General features: G+C 39.5%; 1 protein-coding gene across 4 annotated transcripts in view; it reads left to right on the top strand.

The window, feature by feature from the left end:
* Window positions 1-24,319, top strand: part of LOC144662699 (scavenger receptor cysteine-rich type 1 protein M130-like) — a 161,072-nt gene that overhangs the window by 97,679 nt on the left and 39,074 nt on the right. For 3 of the 4 annotated variants that reach the window (XM_078523556.1, XM_078523558.1, XM_078523555.1), the window contains 4 exons: window positions 111-422; window positions 1,984-2,304; window positions 18,978-19,289; window positions 22,736-23,050. In XM_078523556.1, the coding sequence (XP_078379682.1) occupies window positions 111-422; window positions 1,984-2,304; window positions 18,978-19,289; window positions 22,736-23,050 (1,260 nt within the window). The remainder of the gene's footprint in view (window positions 1-110; window positions 423-1,983; window positions 2,305-18,977; window positions 19,290-22,735; window positions 23,051-24,319) is intronic. The other variant, XM_078523559.1, reaches the window with a different exon arrangement.

Here is a 24,319-nt window from a genome sequence, read left to right as displayed (position 1 = left end):
GGCCAACTGTTCATTTTTTGACAATCTTTCAGCCTCGGGCATTATCCTCCAATATACCAGCCGCCTGAAGAGGTTTATTTACTAAATACTAATCAAGTTCAATAAAACAGTTCGTTTAGTTGGAGGAGCCACAGCCAGAGAAGGTCTGCTACAAGTTTACCACAACAACACTTGGGGCTGGGTGTGTGATGACCAGTGGGACAAACAAAACGCTGATGTGGTTTGTAGAGAGATTGGTTACACAGGCGGGTCTGCAGTTCAAAGCGGTGCAGTTAACAGACATGGAAATGAGACAATATGGATGAACAATGTGCAGTGTTCTGGATATGAAAGTTCATTATTTTCATGTAGCCATGATGGGTTGAACAATCACAGCTGTATAAACAGTAGAAGTGCTGGTGTGAAGTGCATCGGATTAGAAGGTGACACAAATACATGATAAGATTAAATTGTTAATAATTAGCCATCGATCAATGGGTTTTACACTTATATCATTGTCTTTACAATCGAGTAGGTAGTTTTCATTTCTTTCTGGAACGCTACCTGAGTTACCTTATTATAGGAAATAAACGCTTGTGTTAATTAAGGTATTTGAAATTAACGCGACTTAACGCGAATCGAAGGAAAAATTACTTCCCAATAAAGGAGATTAGAAGGAGATTAGAAGTGAACGTCTTGACTGAATCGAGAATTGGATGCCAAAATAATGAAAATTAAGGTCGCGGAAATTTACGCTCTACTTAATTAACGGCGCGGAAATTAACGTTAACAATATCAGTGTTATAAACGAAGCTACGTCTAAAAAATTTGAAACGTTCGTTTGATCACAGTTGAGATTGAATTTAGTGTCTTGTTAGATACTGCATTGTTTTAGGGTCCGTTTGAGTGGAGGAACGTTTTGAAAGTTATATACAATTGCAACTCTATCAGGTGTTAGTAGCGTTTTCTCGCCCATCGGCAGAAACGAAACTACATGCGTTTCTGTTTATTTTTTATCGCCGTATTTTGGTCAATTTTTCCCGCGATCACGGATGCTCTCTTCTGCTGCTCTTCATCTGCTGCTGCAATTCGCCTCCGAGTTTGTCATTTAAAGGCGAGCTTAAAAAAAATATCCAGTAATTTGCTTGAACATACAGCTATTTCGAGAAAGGTTGTCGGAAAAAAAAACCTCAAAGTGCACGCGACAAGACCGAAAGGTGGTCTGGGTATTCACTGGAATTTTGCATATTGGCCTAGAGGAAATTTACAAGTTTGTATTTTTGCACGTGGAGAATTTGTTTTTCTTCTCAGGTGGCCTATATCTGTAGCTTTACTTTTACTGTCGCATGTCTTTGAGTGAGGAAAAATTCTTCTGAACTTCAGAGGGTCTAAACGTACCTTGTTTCTACATATCTGAAAAGAAAGAAAACCTGAAAATTGCGCTTATTTTGTTGTTATATCTCATTAGTATTCAACACGTGCAGTAGCTCAATACGTCTACCCATACTACCTTTAGGGATTGGCTTGTGCAGTTTTGTGCGTTTTTCCGACAACGTTTCTCGAAATAGCTGTATATTAGTCTGTAGAGTTTAAAATTCTTCTGTTGTTGTTATATTTATAAGGTACATGTGCTAGTGAAATTAATATTCCAATAATTATATAAGATTTATATTATTTTCAAATTTATTAATGCATCCCTAACTTTAATCTTAAATTGAGTGCGTCCAGGTAAATAATCGTGTGATGACTAAAAGATAGCTCTTGTGAGAGAGACTGGACTCCACGACGCTTTTCAGGTAAAAGAGAGCTAACCAGCCACCTCTATGAATAAAATTAAAAATTAAAACTGTTAAGTTCGTCTGACGTTAGCTATTATAGGTTGCGTCCACACATCTGAAATCATTTTATTCTTAAATCACCATTTAGCATCTGTCACCCTATATTTTCTCAATTAAACGTCAGGCAAAAAAAAAAATTACTTTTAATCTTCTTTTTATTAAACAGTACAATTGACCGGTGGGAGTTCATCACTACATGGACGTGTTGAGGTTCTGTACAATGGAAGCTGGGGAACAGTGTGTAACAGGGACTGGGACCTACAAGACGCTGATGTAGTTTGTCGTGAGCTGGGATATGCAGGTGCCGTAACAGCAGTTCGTTATGCAGCGGATTTATATGGAGAAGGCACAGGAGTGTCGTGGATGTATGGTGTAGACTGTGAAGGAAACGAGACCTCCTTGATAAAGTGTAAGCAGCTGTACGGCGGTTGGGGAGAGAGATCCTGTAGGCACAATATGGATGCAGGTGTCATTTGCATTTCTCCAGGTATTCTATTTTGAGTTGTTATTGTTTTTGTTTTTTGTTTTGTCTTGAAGGGACTATGTAATGAGTGAATGAGTGGCTCATTGAGTCATGCTTTCGACGGCAGTTTATGCTTTGAAAACATGGCAACACGTTTGGCTCCTTTAAAAAACTTTGTCTTCAGAGACCTGGAAAGGCAAGGAAACAGGATATAGCTAATAAGCAAAACCGAAAGAATACAGCAGTGACAAATAACGATAATAATTATTTATTCCATAACCGAGAGAATTCTCGCGCGCTGATTGGTCCAAAGTTATGGTCGATGAGAGTATTCTCTATTTTCCAATTGCCCATAATACACTTTGTTTGCCCCCCAAATTTTGTATAAACTATTGTTTTCAAATTCTCTTGGGAGGACTGCATATTTCCAAAACAATAGTTTATGCAAAATTTGGGGGGCAAACAAAGTGCATTATGGGCAATTGGAAAATAGAGAATAGACCATGAAAGCGACGTCAGATCACGCCACGCACACGCGCGGGCTAAAAGATGTGTAAGTTTGGTCTCCATGAATGAAAGCGAATTTCATCGTGTTTTGTTTGAATCAAGTACGCATTTGTTTTCGGAATTCAGGATTGGACTTCTACTTAGGTGATCTGTCGAAAGAAAATTGACCAGGCTTTTGAATTGTTCGTCTAACTGAGAAGAACGATGCTAGCGAACGGACTCAGCGAACTGTCGATGTTCAGTGAACGAGCGCTAACAAGTTCTTCAGAAAGAAAAATAGACTTGCTCGCTTCAAGCGATAGGCACACACTCAACGAGAGAGGAATAGGTAATTAAAATTGTTATTCTTTGAATTCTTTTTCATCTTCTTTTGTTTCATTGTCGTTTTTACGTGTCGGACCGGAATCTTTACGTCCCGCCGGCAAAGCTTCTTCACGGTCAGGCATCGCTTTTGATAAATACTCGTTCGAGTTTGTTATGGTATAAAACAAATCGACCACATTTTTCCATGGTCTACACTCTTATAGACCATAGAAATGACGCCATAAAATGGTCTATGGTCTATAAGAGTGTAGACCATGGGAAAATGTGGTCGATTTGTTAAATAGCTGTCAGTAAATACTATATTGTCAGCGCAACTATTTTTCCTTGATTTTTGAGAACTGTCCAATTTGGGATTAAATTTGGATAGTTTCAATTAGGACTTTGACTTAAAATGCATAAACTGTCCCATTTAAGAAAAATTGGACAGTTTTGTCTCAGCCAATCAAATCCAAGAAAAAACAACATGTGACAGATATTAGCCAATTAGCACCAAGCACATCGTTAGCCCTGTAAACTTGACGTATTGTTAATTGACAATGGCGGAATTTTATCAGGCAAATTTGCCACTTTTTTCCATTCCTTTTGAGCTTTTCAGCAATAGCAACGAAAAAGAGAAATTTTCTGCGTTGTCAGAAGAGGAGCCAGCTATACTAAGAAGTAAAACCCAAGACACTGACCTCTAAGGCCCGGTTCAGACGCCGTACTTTTCATGAGCCGAACTCAATTCGAATTTGGACCGACCCAAATTGACAAAAGTACGCCTCTTGATTCAGACGCCGTACTTTTTGGCCGTTCCGAGGCCGTTCCTAATACAGTTCCAATAAAACCAGTCAAAATACATTATAATAATTTATGAATTAGGATCGGCACATGAAAAGTACGGCGTCTGAATCAAAGTCGTTCCAAAGGCGTTCCACAGGCGAAATTCTCGGCCAAGCCGGGCGGGAAGAACGGGTGCCAGTGAGCCGTTCCAAATTGAAATGGCCGTTCTAATTTGATTCAGACGCCGATCTTTTCATGTACTTAATTCAAGGAATTAAGTTCGGCTCATGAAAAGATCGGCGTCTGAACCGGGCCTAAGAGTACAAAACTTGGCTGAACGTAAGTGCAGCGAAGCGAAGCACGAAAGCTGAATGATATCCTTTGCCATGAGCTAGATGCAATTCTTTGTCGTTTTTTGCTGAAATTCGAAAAGAAAAGACGGCGACAAATATGAACGAGATAGTGGAAAGGAGTATGTCAGATTCAAGAAGTTGTAAAGCTCTTCGGACGATTTGTTTACGACTTTCATCGATTAATGCAGTGTTTTCACTCACCTTGTAGCAAGCTTCGCAAACTCAGGTGAATAAAATTGCACTGTTTTGTTTAAGTTTTATTTGTGAAAAAATGCTTTGAGTGAGTTGCATGTTCTGTGTTATGCCTACTATTGTTGAATGCTTTTCCCGTTCTGGACATAAGTTTATTGTTTACGCTGGATGGACTTGCTAGCTATATAATTAATATTTAAAGTCAGGACACACTAGGCGACAAGTCACACCGACAGTTCTCTGCGACAAGTCGCTTCGTGTGTACTACAACAAAAGAAGTCGTTGCACACACAGCAAATTTTGAAGAGTGGGAATGTGACTAGTTTTCCAATATAATATAACAAAAATACATGTCGCTCTCTCATTGGTTAATTTATATTTTGTCGCAGCGATTTGTCGCAGACGTGTACACACGCTGCGACAAAGTTGTTATCGCTCATTTTGTCGCTGCGATGTGTCGCACGAATTCAAACTGGTTTGAATTCGTGCGACACATCGCAGCGACAAAATTCTGTCGCAGCGACATAGATTGTCGCAAGAAGGCACCATGTCACACGAGGCGACATGTCGCAGTAACATATCGCCGCGACGTGTTGCAGCGACTTGTCGCCTAGTGTGTCCCGACCTTAACTGGACTACATGCTTGTCCAATTTGGAAATAATTAGATTCAAAAAATTCCTCTGACAGCCAAATTGGACTCGGCCTACGGCCTCGTCCAATTTTGGCTGCCCTCGGAATTTTTTCATCAAACTATTTCCAAATTGGACAGCATGTAGTCCAATTACGTATACAAATATTCTTCAAAGGCGGAGCGAAGACAAGCGAAGTGTTGATAAGCAAAGAGCGAAGGCAATAATTTCTTTTGAACTAACAACGCATCCGCGGACTTTCTAAGAATATTCAAGCATTCTTGAGAACACCATGGTGAAGTAGATTGCATTTTTGGGATGCCTAAGGGCATCCTAGTTGTTTTCAGGGTGCGTGTGTATTTCCCTTGGGAGTGAGGATAATTGGATTAACAACCGAAATAACCAATAACAGCATCATATATTGGTCCCTTGGGTGTTGGGCAAACCGGTTTTGGCAAGGTTGGGTTAAATTGTGAGGAATTGAGGGAAACAGGTTTTGATGCGGAAGACAAGGAAATTAGTCAAATGCATGAGCTCGAGGATAACTGGTTTTGCAAGGTGATTGATCGATTGTTTCTATTTTCGTGTTCAGCTGCTTGTAAACAAAAGCGCTTAAGTTGCTTTAAATGAATCCGGGAATAAACCGCCCGAACTAGCTAACATCTAAATTATTCAGCTACAGTTGGACTCTCATTTCTCATATCGTTAGAGCGACTGGCGGAAATACGTTGACTATGCCAATATGATAAGCAAAAGCGAATTCTTTTGGTATTTTCCTTCGTGAAAGCTAAAATTCCTTGCCGTTCCGTCAAATGTCTACACTTTCAGTGTGTTGCTAATTAAATCAGCTAAATCAGTTACAGGCGGCTGACTTTTCGCAATAATTTTTAATCAGTACAGTACTGTATGTGTCTTAAAATTTAATCAAAGTTTTATCAACAAAAAAGTGTTTGTTTGACATAAGTAAACTTTAGTAAAAAATACTCGTGAATTAAGACGTTTTTCGCCACTTTTGTGTCTTACGTGATGTCGGTTAAAATTTAATTAACAATCAAGTAAACACGCAAAGAGCTCGCTTTATATTTTTCGCCAAAACATCGCTTTATTCGAACTTTAAAAGCATTGTAGTAGCTAAAACATTCAATATTTTTTGGGGTTGCTGAAGATTATCCTTTCGATATTTGAAGAACATGAAAAAAGAGTTTGTTCGCCTTCAGTACAACGTGTTGACATTGTGGTAACGAGAGTTCTTCTGTTTGGATAGTAGACATGCTGTGTAAATAGTTCACATCGAATCCAAAACAATACCGTTTCGTTTCTGAGGAAACCAACCAAAACCAGCAACGCGACGTTTCTCTCGGGCCTTATTTTAAAAGTAATTTTTTTTATAATGCACAGTTCTTTCTTTTAGAATGATTCTCGGAAACATCAAAGGAAAAAATTTCTGCCAAAAAGTTTGAATAATAATATCCAATATTACAAACTTACAAAATGCTTCCCGAGAAAAAAATTCGTTTTCCATTGGAGGAGGTTGCTACTCGCTCACCGGTCGCCATATATAAATATAGTTGACTACCAATTCCAAGAAATTTCCCAAGAATGAGACATGCACTTTTCGCGAGGGACAATAAGAGGGAGGCTTATCAGGTTCTGCACCATAGTACTCCAATTTAGTGTGTTGTAAAGGCACCTTGAGTTAATTAATTGAGATGTCGTTCATGTTAACGGTCCTTCAATGTTCTCAGTTTAAAATATCTTATCCTGAACTATATCAGTGACGGGAACACTTTGGCGGCTAACGTCTTCCGCTGTTGCCCAATATCATAAAAAATACTATAACGGAACTCTTCCGACCAATGTAGTCTACGGTTTATCATTAAGCATAAAAAATCTTTACGGCATCCCCATTTGTTGGTACTTTTCCAGCAACAAATCTACTTGTTTAATTTGGATTTACGTCGCATTTATTGTTTAATTAACCGACTCCTTGTGTTATCACAATTTTGTTCAAAATTCGCCTGCGTGTTTAGTTGATTCGCTTAAAAGTGAATTCGCTTAGAAAGCGATGTGCATTTTTCTTTTTTTTCCTCCCGCCAGGTCAAAATGTAAGGTATCAAATTTTTATATATAACAAACTTACAAGAAAAATCGCGTCAAGTTTACAGTGGTTGAATTCTCGTTATATATATGATAAACAAATTACAGCATAGAAAGTGCTTTGTACGGATTTTTATTCACTCTTTGAAAAAGTTTTGAAAACTCACTCGTTCGCTTCGCTCACTCGTTCCTTTTTCCAAAGTTTTGCAACTCGTGAATACGAATCCATACGTCGCACTTTCTATGAAGTAATCCATGTACACGATTTTGGCGTCGACGTTAGTTAAGGAGAAAATCGATGATTCTGCATTATCTAGATTAACATCTCTACTGCGATATAAGTTCCTATAAAATTGGCGTTGTGAATCCATAATCACAAGGGGGTCAGTAGAAATTACACCGCTAATGTGCAGGTCACTTTCTTATGTGCTTTTTAAAATGGTTACATTTCTCGAGATTTAAGAAATATTTGCTATTTTTTCACCGTGTTCGTGCCATCGAGCTCTTGCGCGTAGTATTATCCCTTCTACTTTGTCCTCATACAGTACTTCAAGATCATCGCCGAATCCCACAAACGTCTGCCGGGATCATGTGTATATATCTTTACCTGTATCCAGCCAGGTCGGTAAATTGTTAGTTATCAAATGTTTCTAATTTTCATTTGCCAATAAAGTAGTCTTAAGTTTCCAGAAACCAGCTCCTCTTCCAAGTTATTCGATTTCTTCAAGTTCTAGAAATATAGCGGAATGGTCTTTTTTGATCGAAGGCATGACATCGACCTTAGTTACCAAATCGTGTATTTTATTAGATATTAGCCAGTAATCTCGTCGGCAAAATACAAAAGGTGAGCAACGCCCCCAGGTAAAGCTTTGCAATGTTGTTTTTTTTGGCGCCAAATGCCGTGTGGACTGAATTCATTTGCAATTCATCCATGGAGTTGATTACATATTGTGTCTAGATACCCGGCAGCCGGGAAGTGTTTTCAAAATACTACATACCCGGCAGTCTGAAATTATTCTAGAATTTCCACGGAAAAACCAATCCAATCTTCCTCAAAACTATAGATCTTTGCTTAGAAATGCCAAGCGATTTCAATTATAGTTTTGGCTTTGTTTATGAGGAAATTTTCGAGCTTGGGCATACTACAAAATTTTGATTCTTCGACACTTAGAAAAAAATCGTACTCTGACTCCGGTGTCAACTCTTATAGAATAATTTCTACAAAAACTGAAGTTGAAACCCTGCGAGAGTATTCGATATTTGCTGAGAAATGCGAAGCGATTCTAAATAATGTTTTGCTTTTGTTGTGGACGAATTCTCTTGGCTTCGGCGTACTATAAAATCCTCGACTCACGGGCACGGTTGTTCAAAAGACTAGATACCCGGCAGTCAAAAATTCATGAATAATCAATACATTCAATATCCACAAAAATGATCATTGAAACCTAGCTCCCGAGAGTATTTCAGTATTTCAATTTTCGGTCGGAAATACCAAGCGAGTTTTTACAATGTCAGTTTGGTTTGCACAAATTGTACGAGCTTTATGTGACTCACGGGCACGATTTTTCAAAGACTACATACCCGGCAGTCAAGTAACAATAAGGCAATTGTCATAGAAGGTTTTGTTATAAAAAAAATCACTTTTGTTCGCTGGAACCCGTGTAACAAACACATTACCATCTGTTTTACACTCTGTTCAAGTATCGTGGTGTTTCCAAAGATTTAAGACTGATTTCAAGGGATGTTTGTTCATTTAGAGAGTGACCGTCCTTATGTTAGGAAAGAAATTACGATGATTTTGTTTTAATTGTTTACAAGCTTAGCTGTTAAAAAACATAGAAAAGCCAACGTAGAAATATTGTTTTGGCAGGATTACGCTTTAGCTCATTAGTACCTCATTAGTACCTCATTAGTACCTCATTAGTACCTCAACTAGTACCTGCTCTTATGTTTATTGTCCGTGTAATCCTAACTATAGAAAAGTGTTTAATTACAACTTGTAGAAAACTGTAATCCACCTGCGCGGTTTTGTAAGTAATGAATGTTTCAAAGCTAGGATTAACGACAGCCAATAGATCCAAGGAAAGTTTGTTTATGTTTTCAAAAATAGCCTTCCTAGTTACTATATAAATAGAAGTGCCTTGTAAAATATTCTTTGGTTATGTTCTTGGAAGTAAAGTCTACTGTTGGAGCAAGTTTTGTCTGTAACGTCTCTCGATATTCCAAATACTGCAATAGATTCCGGCCTTCCCGTAGCAAGCGTGGTTCCCCAGAACTGAAGTTTTCTCAGGTTTTACAAAAGTGCTTCTCTAGGCAAAAAACCTATTATCACAGTGGTTCGAGAAGCGTGGTAAGTGCAGTGGAAATTATCTGGAGGCATTTGGAAAAGTTCTGAACGGAATGTAACCCCTTGGTGCGTATAACAAAAGGACGCCCAAGTAAGTGAACTTGAAGAAAATATTGTTGAAAATTTATGTCGAAGTTATTTCGTAAAAAGAAGAAACCGTATAATTCAAGAAGCCAGAAGAAATTGTACGAAACCAGTACGCCCAAGTCGAAGATTGACGCCAGTGTAGATTGCGATTTGCCCTTCGACGAAGAAGATATAGCCCCAGAATTGAGACGCGAACAGATCACAAAGAGAAGAAGCCCGCCCCGATGACGCTGATCCAGAAAACAAAACGAGCTTAGAGCCCGTGGATAATAGCGTTGAGCCCAGCCCAGAAGAAAATACAAGTTTGAAAAACCGGCCCATAGATTTCCAGGGAGCCCATTGTTCGCGCGAAGAAGATTACGTTGGTTTAGAAGCTCAGGACACAAGCGAAACAGAAAGTGATCCTGACGAACCAAATACAAAACACCCAGAAAAAGGAACAGAAAAAGAGAGGAGAGAAGAAAACACTGCTGAAAACAGTTTGGAAGCAGGTGGAAAACAAGTACCTGTAACCACAACGCCTGGCAAAAGTTATACCAGTAACACTTTTTCAGCTGGTGGACAGCAGGTGCCAGTAATTACTTCACCTGCCGATATTTACAAATATTTTCCACAGAGGTTGAATTACGGCGAAGATTTACCAGAGGAACAAAACTCTGAGGAACATTTAAATTTATCAGACAAGCCGGGTACAAGCAGCGACACGGACTCGGACGATTTTCCACGGACTTTTGACAAAGAGAAATTCAGAGAGAGTGCAAATACTACAGCAGGTACCATGCAGGCGGAGGTGGTAACTGAATTACAAGAACAAATAGCATCGCTGCGACGCGAATTATTGGATCAACAAGAAAGCAATCGTCGTCAAACTGTAAACGCTGTTGATCAAACACCGCTCCCAGATACAACTAGTACACACAGGCCCCCTGCTTTTCATGGTTTCGACTCCGAAGATATAACTCGTTGGTTGGATAAGGTGGCAAACTACTTAAAATTACGCCGGATAAATACAGCCACTCCCACCGCTTTGGCTGAGCTGGTGCTAAACCTTGCAGGACCTGCCGAAGATTTTTATTATTCTTTAGAGGAGGACAAAAAGGACACTTATGATAAATTACGCGATGCTTTGCGAGAACGATTTGCTAATGAGAATCAAACTTGGATTATCTGGCAAGCAATAACCACCCGCCAACAAGGACCTGTCGAATCCCTTGACACATACTTGACGGATTTAACAGCCAAGTTTCGCCGAATAAACATTTCAGATGCTGATAAGATGCGTTACTTCGTTCAAGGACTGAGAGCAAACTTAAGGGAAACTGTTCTACTAAAACAGCCCAAGAGTTTTCGAGAGGCAGAGGAGATGGCTCGCCTCGCAGCCGCAGTGAAAACTACTATGGACAACTCTAATGAAACTATGGCCGTCCAGTTAAATAACTTGACAAAAACACTTAACACCATGGTAGCAAGTACCAGTAGCCAATCAAACACCAGTCAACAACAAGCTATGCAAACACAACTGGATGCGATAACTAAGAAATTGGACAACTTAACGACTTCGTCGCCAAAAACAGAGAAAGTTGCTGCCTATTCTGAGTCAACAAGGCGTGATGAGTCGAATGTATTTCGACTTATCAATGAATTAAAGGAAGACCTGTCAAGAAAGTTTGATCACATCGACCGGCGTATCAAAGGGTTGGCAAATCGCGAGTGTGACACAAGGAATAACCGACAGCGATCAAGAGTTGACAGACCATTGTGTTTCTATTGTGGATCAGAAGGACATTTCCCAGTTAGCTGCCCTCAACGGGAGAGTCGTGAACCACAACAAGTACCCAGGTACGCCCTGCCTCCTCCTGATAACAATGCACGTTATTCCAGTGGCCCTGCTCTGTCGCCACCACATCAGAATCAAGTTGCAACTTTCAAAAGCAACACAAACGCTTTACCAGGAGATTATCTGGCTACTATGGTACCAAACAATCAGCTCAAGTTGTCTACAGATGAACCTGATAACCCATTTCTCGAGTGGGATTATTACTATAACTACGAACCTGAAGACGAAGCCTATGACTATTTAGGTGGTTTGGACGTAGTGCCGTGTGAGGAAGAAGCTATGCAGCAACCGGATATCTGTGACTTATCTCCACTTACTGACGAAGAAGACCAGTCGCTAGAGGGAAGTGAGTTAGAAGATCTGTTTGTGTTGCCAGCTCCAAATCCGTATTCATATTCATTAAAGCCTACAACAGTCAAGAATAACCAAACCGCAGATATTGTATTCATGGGTCCCAGTTCCCGGTCAGAGGGACGTCGTTTCACAAAACTAGGTTCCAGGGTGACTCCGCCAAAACAGACAGATGTGCAATTGCAAAACTTGACAGTCCATGGCAATGATACCGCACACAATGTTCACTATGTCCAAAAAGGAACAGTAGGAAGCCCAGCTTCTACAAATTTTGGGTTTAAGATAAGTGACTCCGCCAAGAGACCACTTACAGTTCCTGAAGTTAGAAGCATGCCCAATACCCAAGTCATGGACAAGGTGCCACCCATTACTGATCCGCATGTAGAAAACAATGCTACGCTAGCACAGACACACCAGACAGTTCTCAAGACAACACAGGAAACCCAATCAAAGCCCAATAGCCCTGATACTGGACAGCCAAATCCTGACATCGGACAGCCTACCAAAGTATTCCAGAAAAAGTTAGCTGCCAGCTCCACCAGGTTACACAGACCTAAGGATCTTACAGTTGAGGTGAAGATGAATGGAAGGTCAACACATTGTCTTGTGGACACAGGAGCAGCCGTGTCCGTATTAGAAGCAAAGCATTTAATGGAATTATATGACGGAAACCTGCCAGCTCTGAAGCCCAGTGCCTTGGACTCAATCAAGACAGTAAGTGGCCAGCCTATGCCCATACGTGGAATTCTACAGACTGCTATTGAGATTGCTGGACGTAACTACCCATGTACGTTTAACATAATAGAGGGAGTGGACTACAAAGGAGTCCTGGGTCGAGATTTCTTTTATGCTCATCGCGCACAAATAAGCTTCGATACCCTGACAATTGAGTTGAAAGAACCTGCATCCGTTAATGTTTCCGAAGACCAAGTGGCCACGGTTACACCAACTACGTACGTTACCCCGGCAAGAAATGAAGCACTATTAGAAGAGCAAATACAATCATTAAACACAAAGTTGGATGTGTTGGCCAGAAAATTGGATGGTGATTCCCACACGCAATCCAAAACAGTAACAGTTGTTACACACGACGAGCCAGAGAGAGACCAGCAAGGAGTGACAAAGCTGATACAAGAGTTAAAAGAAGATTTGCTTCAAGAGTTCCAACAACAGGACCACCGCTTAAACGCTCGCCTCAGGGGTCTTGCCCGAGGTGGTTATTCTAACAGGTATGGATACCAACAACGGAGACAACGAAACCGTTATGGACAACCTACTTGTTATAACTGTGGTGTTGCAGGTCACTTCAAACAGAACTGCCCTCAGCGAGAGTACTATCCAGGCAGACATTATACAGCACATAAGCCTGTACAGAGGCAGGATCCACGCGAATACCAGTATAATTCTGAGTACCAAAGCCAGCAACGAAATGAAGCTCCTGTCCCAGAGAACCTAAGTCAATCAGCGTGCACGCCAAAACCGGTGGCTGCCAGCCAGTCAAATGATGAATTTCTACATCCACAAAACCCAAGAAGGACTGTGTGTAACAGAAATACACAGTCGTTCTATGGTTCAGGTTCAGCTACACCACAAAAGGAAGCTCACGTGAATGCCTTCACACACTGTGCAGGAAACAAGCCGTCAGTCAGAACATTTGTGAATCGATCTACTTGCCAGAGGCGTACGATCCATGATGTAAATCGACAAGCACGAAATTCCAGTTATCTGACAGCACTGCAAGTCAAGCAACAAGAGTCAGCCAAAGTACCAGACCGAATAAGGGAGACGAGAAACGAGAAAAATGCAGACAGTGTTACAAAGCCAAATGCAGATCAGGAACAAGAAGTTAAGTGTCAAGTGACAACTAGCTACAAGGAGCAGTCTCAGCCAGAACAAGTGCTTAAGAAACATAATTCAGGCATGCAGAACGATGTACACATACAAACAATGCTGTCAGAAAAGAAGGCTACAGAAAAGGAGAAAGAGCTCAAGATTAAACCAAATAGAGAGAAGCACCACAAGATTAATTATCAGTTTATTCCTTCGTTTTGGATTCTCATTCTTGTTGTGTTTTGCCTATTTGTGACCACGCACGCCCCACGTTTAGACGAATTGCAGCCAACCAAACGACAGAGCGAAGCTGGAAAGACTTGCCGTACAACAAAGCATCAAGTTCAAAGTCAAGAGAAAGCTTCTGTGTCATCCCGTGTACATCACAGTCATTGGTTTCCCAAGACATTCGCCCACAACTGGCACGACCCTTATAAAGTTGATGGCTACGAGCCTTATTTTGCGCACCTGGCGGATAGTCCAAACTGTGCAGACGATCCGTGTGCCACATTACAAGTGATGAATACAGACAAGCTTATTTGAAAAAGTGGCAAGGACCATGTAAATGAAGATTTGAACAATAAAAGAAACAAGACTATTATTAAAGCTGTTAAAACGTTGAATTGTGAAACAAGGAACATAGAAACCCAAAGATTATGACGTGTTAGGAAACTCAGAATAGATCACAAAAGGATCTACATATGAAAATAAGTAGCTAAGACGAGAGAGGATTTAATGATAAAGCGTTCAGTTTTTGGACCCCCGAGACCGCTATATTAGGTAGCTCGGTTTATGCCGCGGTCCAGGCACAGAAACAAAATACAAAAAATTAAAATTTCATAAAACAACAAAAACAATTTTTTTTTTCTCTTGATAGCATTGCTTTTTACCATGGTTTTAAATAGAAGATTTTGATTACTTTTTAATTGCTTGACTCAGGAGAGTTTCAAGCTAAGGTCGGAGGAATGTTAGGAAAGAAATTACGATGATTTTGTTTTATTTGTTTACAAGCTTAGCTGTTAAAAAACATAGAAAAGCCAACGTAGAAATATTGTTTTGGCAGGATTACGCTTTAGCTCATTAGTACCTCATTAGTACCTCATTAGTACCTCATTAGTACCTCAACTAGTACCTGCTCTTATGTTTATTGTCCGTGTAATCCTAACTATAGAAAAGTGTTTAATTACAACTTGTAGAAAACTGTAATCCACCTGCGCGGTTTTGTAAGTAATGAATGTTTCAAAGCTAGGATTAACGACAGCCAATAGATCCAAGGAAAGTTTGTTTATGTTTTCAAAAATAGCCTTCCTAGTTACTATATAAATAGAAGTGCCTTGTAAAATATTCTTTGGTTATGTTCTTGGAAGTAAAGTCTACTGTTGGAGCAAGTTTTGTCTGTAACGTCTCTCGATATTCCAAATACTGCAATAGATTCCGGCCTTCCCGTAGCAAGCGTGGTTCCCCAGAACTGAAGTTTTCTCAGGTTTTACAAAAGTGCTTCTCTAGGCAAAAAACCTATTATCACACTTACTGTATAGGTTTTGCACATAAAATGAACATAAGAACACTATTGCTTTTTCTTGAATCAGTCAAATGGACGAAAAAGAAACAGTTTTCTTTATGACGACTGCCTAACCTAGGAATACTAAGGTATAGGCTAAGGTATGTTTTTGTTACTTAGTGAGTTATTAGTAGGACCCAGACCTAGATCAACAGAACCTCAACGCTATTAGGCACACGTTGCGAACTGATCTGAGAGTGGTCTCCTCACTGAGGGGACAAATCCCCTGAATTTGAAAAAATCTACTTGAGTGACTATAGAGGAACGCTTTGTATTTCTATTTAACCAAGAGCTTGGTCGCTTCCAACGCTAAGCCGTTTAGCCCACAGAAGAACTTCGTCGCTTCCAACGCTGAGTTCGTTTTGGCGCGAAAACCAACACCACGTGCCACCTTTGTCACGCCACTAAAGTGTCACACCGGAAGTTACATCGGTGGCGGACTTTCGTCACCGAACGCTCAAGCGTTTTGTAGCTATTTTGTACTACTTTGCCGAGGCAATTGTTGAGGCCTTAAGTTGGAAAATCGCTTGGTATTTCTACACCGACATCTCAGCAGGTTCAAATGGAAATTTTGATGGAAAAACGGGAAGCATTTTTGACTGCCGGGTATGTAGTCTTTGAAAAATCGTGCCCGTGAGTCACATAAAGTTCGTACAATTTGTGCAAAACCAAACTGACATTGTAAAAACTTGCTTGGTATTTCCGACCGAAAATTGAAATACTGAAATACTCTCGGGAGCTAGGTTTCAATGATCATTTTTGTGGATATTGAATGTATTGATTATTCATGAATTTTTGACTGCCGGGTATCTAGTCTTTTGAACAACCGTGCCTGTGAGTCGAGGATTTTATAGTACGCCGAAGCCAAGAGAATTCGTCCACAACAAAAGCAAAACATTATTTAGAATCGCTTCGCATTTCTCAGCAAATATCGAATACTCTCGCAGGGTTTCGACTTCAGTTTTTTTTTAGAAATTATTCTATAAGAGTTGACACCGGAGTCAGAGTACGATTTTTTTCTAAGTGTCGAAGAATCAAGATTTTGTAGTATGCCCAAGCTCGAAAATTTCCTCAAACACAAAGCCAAAACTATAATTGAAATCGCTTGGCATTTCTAAGCAAAGATCTATAGTTTTGAGGAAGATTGGATTGGTTTTTCCGTGGAAATTCTAGAATAATTTCAGACTGCCGGGTATGTAGTATTTTGAAAACACTTCCCGGCTGCCGGGTATCTAGACACAATGAAATACATATTTTCGAGGAATCGGTAGACCGCCTTTTGTCAAGTGTGATGTCGAGAGGCTAATAATAGTGTTTTCTTCATTACCAAATTCCAAATTCAATTTTGACAAATTACGATAAAATTTTAACAGCTTCGGCGTCTTTGTTTGGACCATATATATTTGCAATTATTGTGTATATACATCTCATTGTTAATAGCAGCTTTTAGAACAATAAACCTGCTATCCGAACTTATTTCACTCAGTTGAATTGTAATGTTCAAACCATTCCTTATAAGAATTGCAACACCTCTAGCATTTGTACTCCCGTGTGAAAATAAAACAGAGGCGCCCCACTCTTTTCGCCACTGATCCTGTCGTTCTGCTGTGGAATGAGTTTTCAGTGAAAATATTAAATCGGCTCTTTGCTTCCTACACCAGGAAAAAATTGTCCTACGCTTCTGAAAGTTGCTAAGGCCTTAACATTCAAGGAGAGCAATTTGATGCTTTCAGGCTTAGCTTTCGAGTCATGCATTTTTAATACATAAATGATATATAGATTACTTCATAGAAAGTGCGCCGTACGGATTTATATTCACGAGTTGCAAAACTTTGGAAAACGAACGAGTGAGCGTAGCGAACGAGTGAGTTTTCCAAAGTTTTGCAACGAGTGAATAAAAATCCGTACAAAGCACTTTCTATGCTGTAATTTGTTTATTATATATATAACGAAAATTCAACCATTGAACAATTAACGCCGATTTTTCCAGTTTATAACCTTTGACATACAACAGTTGACGGCGAGAGAAAACAAAGCTGCAAATGCACATAGCTTTACAAGCGAATTCGCTATTTCAATGATATAAAAAAGAAAAATTATTGGCGACAAACTTTAGTAGACAAAAACTTTATTTAAATAAACACACTGCGTTACATTTACGTTTAATAAAAGCAAAACTTCGTATCGCATCGAGGAAACTGCGCCACAAGCGAATGAACTACTGGCGAATCAAATGGCGAATTTTGAACAAATTGTGACAACACAAGGAGTAGGCTAATTAAACAATAATTACGACGTAAATCCAGATTAAAAAGGCAATTTACATTACCAAGACGATCCCAAAAGTGCCTGAATATTCTTAGAAAGTCCACGGATGTGTTGTAAGTTACGATGAAAGTCTTGTCTTCGCTTTCACTTATCGGCAGTTCGCCTTCGCCTGTCTTCACTTCGCCTTTGAAGAATGATTTTTATTACTGCTGTATTCTTCAGTTAGGTTTTGCTTAGCGTGTTTCGGTTGGCTTGCCTTTCCATTAAGTTCTTAAAAGGCAAAGTTTTGTAAAGGAACAAAACGTGTAGCCATGCTTTCAAAACATAAATTGCCGTCGAGAGCAAACTTGCCGCTCGCTTTCTCAACCTCGTTGGAAACCCTTTGAATTCTCGCGCTGTGATTGGTTGAGTCGTACTACTCTAGATGCTGATTGGTTATATTTTTCACATGTGAAGAAAGCTATACGCGAAGCTGATTGGACGTATCGCTTTTTTCACATGTGAAATATAGCAAATATAGAATTCTATTTGCAAGGTTTATTGCTTAAAATTCTCGCTATATATATAATAAAAAGCGTTATCACATTAATAGGTGCTATCTGCCCGGAATATGAATAAAATAGCAAACAAATGCAAAAAAAGAAAAACAATAATTTAAAGGCATAATAGAGATGTTTCGCACAAGCCCACTTCATATGCTAATGATCCGCTATTAGTGGATTTAGCAGAAATACCCAGGAAACAACCCTTTCCTTTGTTTAAAGGACGTGAACAGAACTTTGTTGGGCGGAATATTTAATTGTCGTTATAAAAAAAACAAAATAGCAGTTGGAAACCTATGGCGTCATCCTAGGTGGTTTCGGCCAGTCGTTGTACTAGTCGTTGCAGAGGCACGTTGTGCTATTCAGACTCTATTTAAACCGAGTTCCCGCAAAAGTAAAGTTGGGTGAACTATAAAAGGCGTAAGATGTTTTGAAAGTATTTTTCATTAAAAGTTAACCGTGATTCCAGTGGGAATATGACAAAGAATTCGGAAATAAAGATGATTTTGTGTGAGGTAACACGAAACATGCATGAGCGCATACATAATCACGATTCGCAAGAATTTTTTATCAAAGACTGCGAGTCCAAGGGGAACAAAAGTTGCAAGGAGTCAGACTTTGAATTTTGGAACTTGCGAATGAAATGGATTTTTCGTTTTCCATTCCGGTGCAGTCAACCAGAAAATGCTGTTCTATTGGCTGCTGGAAATTTCCGGAATTCAAACCGGAACTTCGGACGAATGGAAGCGCACTTAAGTTTATAACAGTTTTTTTTTCGTTTATAACAATTAGTAACTCTCCACATTTATCCACCCAAAGTGTTTAATTCTATTGATTTATAGCTCAGACAACAATTGTCTATGCGACTTTTAATTATGGTAAATCGACAGAATGCCTGTCTTTTTCTGCTCAACAAGGATCAGACACTTCAATATAGTGTAGTGTCAATTTTTACAATATGTTTTCACGTTCAATGGATATATGATACTAATCAAGTTCAATAAAACAGTCCGTTTAGTTAAAGGAGCCACAGCTAGAGAAGGCCTGGTACAAGTTTACCACAACAACACATGGGGCTGGGTGTGTGATGACCAGTGGGACAAAAGAGACGCGGATGTGATTTGTAGAGAGCTTGGTTACACAGGCGGGTCTGCAGTTCAAAGTGGTGCAGTTAACGGACATGGAAATGAGACAGTATGGTTGAACAATGTACAGTGTTCTGGAAATGAAAGTTCAATCTTTTCATGTAGCCATGATGGGTGGAAATTTCACAGCTGTATAAATAGCAGAAGAGCTGGTGTGAAGTGCCTCGGATCAGAAGGTGACACAAATAAGATAAGATCAACTTGTTTATAATTATCTATCAATCAATGTATTTTTCCCATATCATCGTCGCGTAAGTAGTTTTCATTCCTACTTGAAAGGGTACCTGAATTCAGTGACATCAAATAATAAATGCAATCTTGGCGTTTTTAAATTTATACTGTTCTGTTACAAACGAAGCTAAGTAACAACCTTATTCATCTTCAACAAGTCAAAAACTTGTCCGCCTTGCTTGTAGCGTGGCTAAATGCTTCGCCTCCTGCCAGTTGAGATTTTTTTATCCTTGTTACGTTTAATTTGTAATATTTATTTCTGCGATTCGAATGCTCGGCCCCAATAGCACTTGTGCTAAATCAATAACCGAGGGTAAACAAGTATCTATTTATTTGCATAGCCTACGAGCTGGCTCTCATTTGGGAATTCACACTCGAATATCGTAGCCTCGAGAACGAGCCTCCTCGTCAGCGCCCTTTCGCTCGCCGATTCGTTCTCGCGACTTCACCACTCGCTCGTGTATTTCCAAACGAGAGCATTTTCCCACCCCCCACAATGTTCCCCTCCATACAACAGCAAGAACGTGTGCAGCCACATAGGAACTTTCTTGTTCAATTAAAATTGATCTTAGTGCTTGTTAAATACTATATTGTTTTAGGGTTGCTTTAAGGAGCGGATTGTTTTGTAAGTTAAATTTGAACTTAAATACAACTCTTTTAGACAATAGTAATAACGTTTTTCTCGTCCATCGGTAGAAACAAAACAACACGCTTTTCTGTTAATTTTGTGATCGTCTCATTTTGTCGTCAATTTTTCATCATCATCACTTTGCAATCATCATCATCATCATCATCATCATTTTTTCCGTGATGTTCTATTCTGCTGCTCTTCTTCTTCTGCTATTCGCCTCTCGTCTACAACAATTGATAACTGTTAATAAAGGGGTGAGGGGGGAAGCATGTCGACATGTGGCATGTTCCTTTGTCCTCATAGCGGTGCTTGGATACAGTGACAAAATGCTGCCAATCAATCTTTTGCTAAGAATGATATCATCGCTTTATCATTTCGCCAGTTGACATTAACTAACTAACTAACCCCAAACATTTCACCTGACAATGACATCCGACGATGTCGAAACGTCGTATATTACTTTCGCTCATTTTTATATATATGCCTTAAGAATAATACTACAATCCTTAAAATCTGTTTGTTTCTTTTAGCCGGATATCTAGAAAAGCAGCACTGAGGTCACAAAAGAAGCAAGAAATTTTTTTCTCCATTTAATCTAAAACTTTTTCTTTCTCAAGTTGTTGTTTTGTGTTTCGCATAGGTGAGATCTCTCTTGTCGATTTGTTTTCAACTGAAACAATGGAAACGCTTCATTATACATACAGCGGACTAACACACATTATTCAGCTAACCTTTTTCTTTTCTCTGAGACCATTTGACACCAGAACCAAAATTTAAAAATTCTAATGCGAAAGACTTCAAGAAAATGGGGGACATTTTTAATTTTTGGCTGGAATTAAATTTGTAAACAGCAATTTAAATTATCGAAAAATAGTTAAACAAAACGTATTATTACCAAAAGGCAATCTATTGTTGAATTGAGCTATTTTTTTTTCTTTTAAGGCGAGTTTACACGAGCAATTTTAATGTGGCAATTTTTATGCGACAACTTATATTTGCTCGTGTAGATGAGAAAAATTGGTCCATTTTTATGTGACAAATATATTTGTTAACAAGCTGGCGTGTTAGCTTTTATGTGACAAATAAAAATTGTCACATATGAAAATTGCTCGTGTAGACGAATCGTCACATAGATATGGCAAATATTGCGTCAGAATATGTGGTCCCCAATCTCCTAAACTCCCACTGAGCACTGTGCGCGCGTATCTCTGCTGTCCAAGGTCATTTTCTTGCGCCCTTAACTTTGGACTGCTGACAAATAATTGTTGTGTCATCTACACGATCAAATATATTTGTCACATAAAAATTTCCCGTGTAAACCCGGCTTTAACAAAGAACTGCTTGCGTAATAACGAATCAAGCGATACGGCAAGCGTGCCGACTACAGTTTCAACACTTTACTTTTTCTCAAATTTGAATGAAAGTTGCAGTCCTTGAAATCGCAGTTCTCCAAACGTTTTGCCCTTGCCTAGTCGATTCGAGTGTTGCAACCTTTATAGGACAATTGTCTTATTAAGCTAATATTTGTGACCTGATATCTAAGATATTCTTGAAGTCATCAGGACCGTATAAAACATTTTAAACGCGAGACGAGCTATAACAAAATTTAAGATGGAAACATTCTAAATTTTTCTCTTTTAAAATGAGTTTAATAGGTCTTGACAGAACATAATTAGAAACCAGTTGCCCTTTTTAACTACATTTTCTGCTACAATTGACAACAACTGTTTTTTAGATAATTTCTTGACCAAGTTTATTATCACTGTCCTTTTTTTAGCTTACACGAAAGCGAGGCTCCAGAGGGAAGGTGCTAGTTTAACGGCTTTGACGAAGCTTTTAATTCCAGCAAGTGATGAATTCAAGAAGAATTACCTTTATGAAGTTTGACTTATTCCTTTAGGCTCCAGGTGGAGCAAAGGGCGTCAACAATGCTTCGCCACCGAACTCTATTTGCTGCCGCCTTCTCTGCTGCGTTCCAGCTGATGTTAGCTTTCTTTAACTCCCCCTCATTTGATCTTCTCCAGGTCTTAACAGGTCTTCCCACCTTTCTTTTACCCTGCGGATTTCACTTTAAGGCCTGCTTGGTGGTGTCAGTGCCTGGTTTTCTTAGTGTGTGGCCGATCCAAGCCCATTTCCTTCTTGCTATCTCAGTTGGTATGTGCTCTTGTCCTGTCCTGCTCCAAAGTTCTTTGTTACTGATCTTTTCTTTTTCTTTGCTTTATGAAGTGTAGAAAGAGACAATTAAAAGGGCAAATGGTTTGCAGTTGACCGTGAACGAAAAGTTTCCTTTCCTATATGACAATGAATGAAGATGCTGTGACACGTCACGTAAATCGAGGACAAAAATCACCCCGGCCCGATTTCTTTACAAAGCGGTCGTGCTTTTCATAAAATTGACTTTCATAGAGACCTTATAAGATATCTGCGAGATAACATTTGTTTTCTATTGAATATGTTTCTACGAATAGTTTAAGTGGCAATTTCGGCCTCGTTCTCAAGTTCCACAATGTTTAACCTGTACCGACTGACAAAAGCATAGCTATAACTCAAGCAGAATTTGAAACCACAATCTACCCAGCGTGAAAGAGGAGGCATTAATCCATTAAAGTCGGCGTTTTTAGCACTCTGGTTGGTGTTAATGACATGCATACATCTAAAATCATTTGATCCTAAAACCATCAATGAACATCTGTTACCCTCTTTTTCGCCAATTAACGAAAGGAAAATAAAATTTAAACTTAATCTTCTTTTTTAAAACAGTAAGATTGGCCGGTGGGAATCGAGAACTACATGGACGTGTTGAGGTTCTGTACAATGGAATCTGGGGAACAGTGTGCCATTATGACTGGGACCTACAAGACGCTAATGTTGTTTGTCGTGAGCTGGGATATGCAGGTGCCGTAACAGCAGTTCGTTATGCAGCTGATAGATATGGACAAGGCACAGGAGTGATATGGATGAGTTACGTTGACTGTAAAGGAAACGAGACTTCCTTGTTAGAGTGTAAGCAGCGCTACAGATGGGGAATGCACTATTGTAGACACTATCAGGATGCAGGTGTCATTTGCATTACAGGTATCCATTTTTATTAATGTTCAGTTATTAGTTTCCAGTTATGTCAAAGGCGATCCAATACATGATAAAAAAACAGCAACGAATTATTTGCCCGTGACAACTGTAAAATAGTAAAAGCTATAATTTAATTCAAGCAAACTTCAGTAACCATGATCGCTAGAAAGCTTTTCAAATGAATTTAATTATGGTTTGATTTGTAAACTTTCTTTCGTCAACCAATCGAAAAAATAGCAAAGCCAATCCAATGTTGGCCTACGCAAAATCTCAGATTGTTAAGAAAAAGAAAAACATCGGTCAGAAAAGAAAGTATAGGGCGCACTTAACAGAGGGGTACTCATGAGGAAAATGCGACCAATCGCCAGGCGCGTGCCCACTTCATTGTACAATATTCCGTCTTCTGCGAGCTAGTTCACAAACGTGACCTTTCACGATAAAGAAATCTGATTAGAGAAGAAAACTTCCAACGCAAACAACGCAAACGAGACTGTGTGCACATGTTAACAAATTAAACCTCTGTATATAAAGCGAGGTTAGTGGGGGATATTCAGCAAGAACATCACTATTTTTTGTGTATGCTTTTGCTTCTAAACGGTCCATAGAAAAAAAATCCCTGTAGTCTGAATTCTCTCTCTTTGGGGTGTATCGTTCATGGTTCCTAGCCTGGCCTCAGTAAAAGGACTTCTCTTTCTGCGCTATCGGCGGATCGACTCGAAAATTATATACTTACAACGCATACGGATCTCTGTAAAAGTAAGTCAACATGCTGACGACACAACAGTATATGTCCGTGATTTCAACTCCGTAACTGCTAAGCCTTTTTAACTACCGTATTTACTCGAATAAGCGCCGCCCCCGAATAAGCACCGCCCTCGAATAAGAGCCGCATTTTGGACAAAAAAGTTAATAAGCGCCGCCCCCGAATAAGCGCCGCAGTCCTTATGCGGCGCGTATTCGAGGAATTCTTCTTTAACTAAAAACAGTACTACAAAGCAACTCCAAAACAACCTCGACATTTCTTTCCTTCAAAAGCGATGTTTTGCAGTTCAAACGGATTGTTTTAGCGCTCGCCCATTCGTTTTTCGATCCAACGTTCTTACAATACGTAGTTCTGTAAATGTTGTGAAGGCCACGAGCTTTGCCATGACAGCTAGCGCCACTTCTCTCGCCAGTTACTGTTAAAGAGTACATTCTTTGTAGCGTCCAAGTTTTAAATAAGCGCCACCCTCGAATAAGCGCCGCATTTGAGGCGCGAAAAATTTAATAAGCGCC

This window comes from Oculina patagonica, chromosome 8, assembly GCF_052425735.1.
Source record: "Oculina patagonica isolate OP01 chromosome 8, crgOcupat, whole genome shotgun sequence".
Taxonomy (NCBI): Eukaryota; Metazoa; Cnidaria; class Anthozoa; order Scleractinia; family Oculinidae; genus Oculina; species Oculina patagonica.
This window is presented reverse-complemented; position numbering and strand designations above follow the sequence as displayed.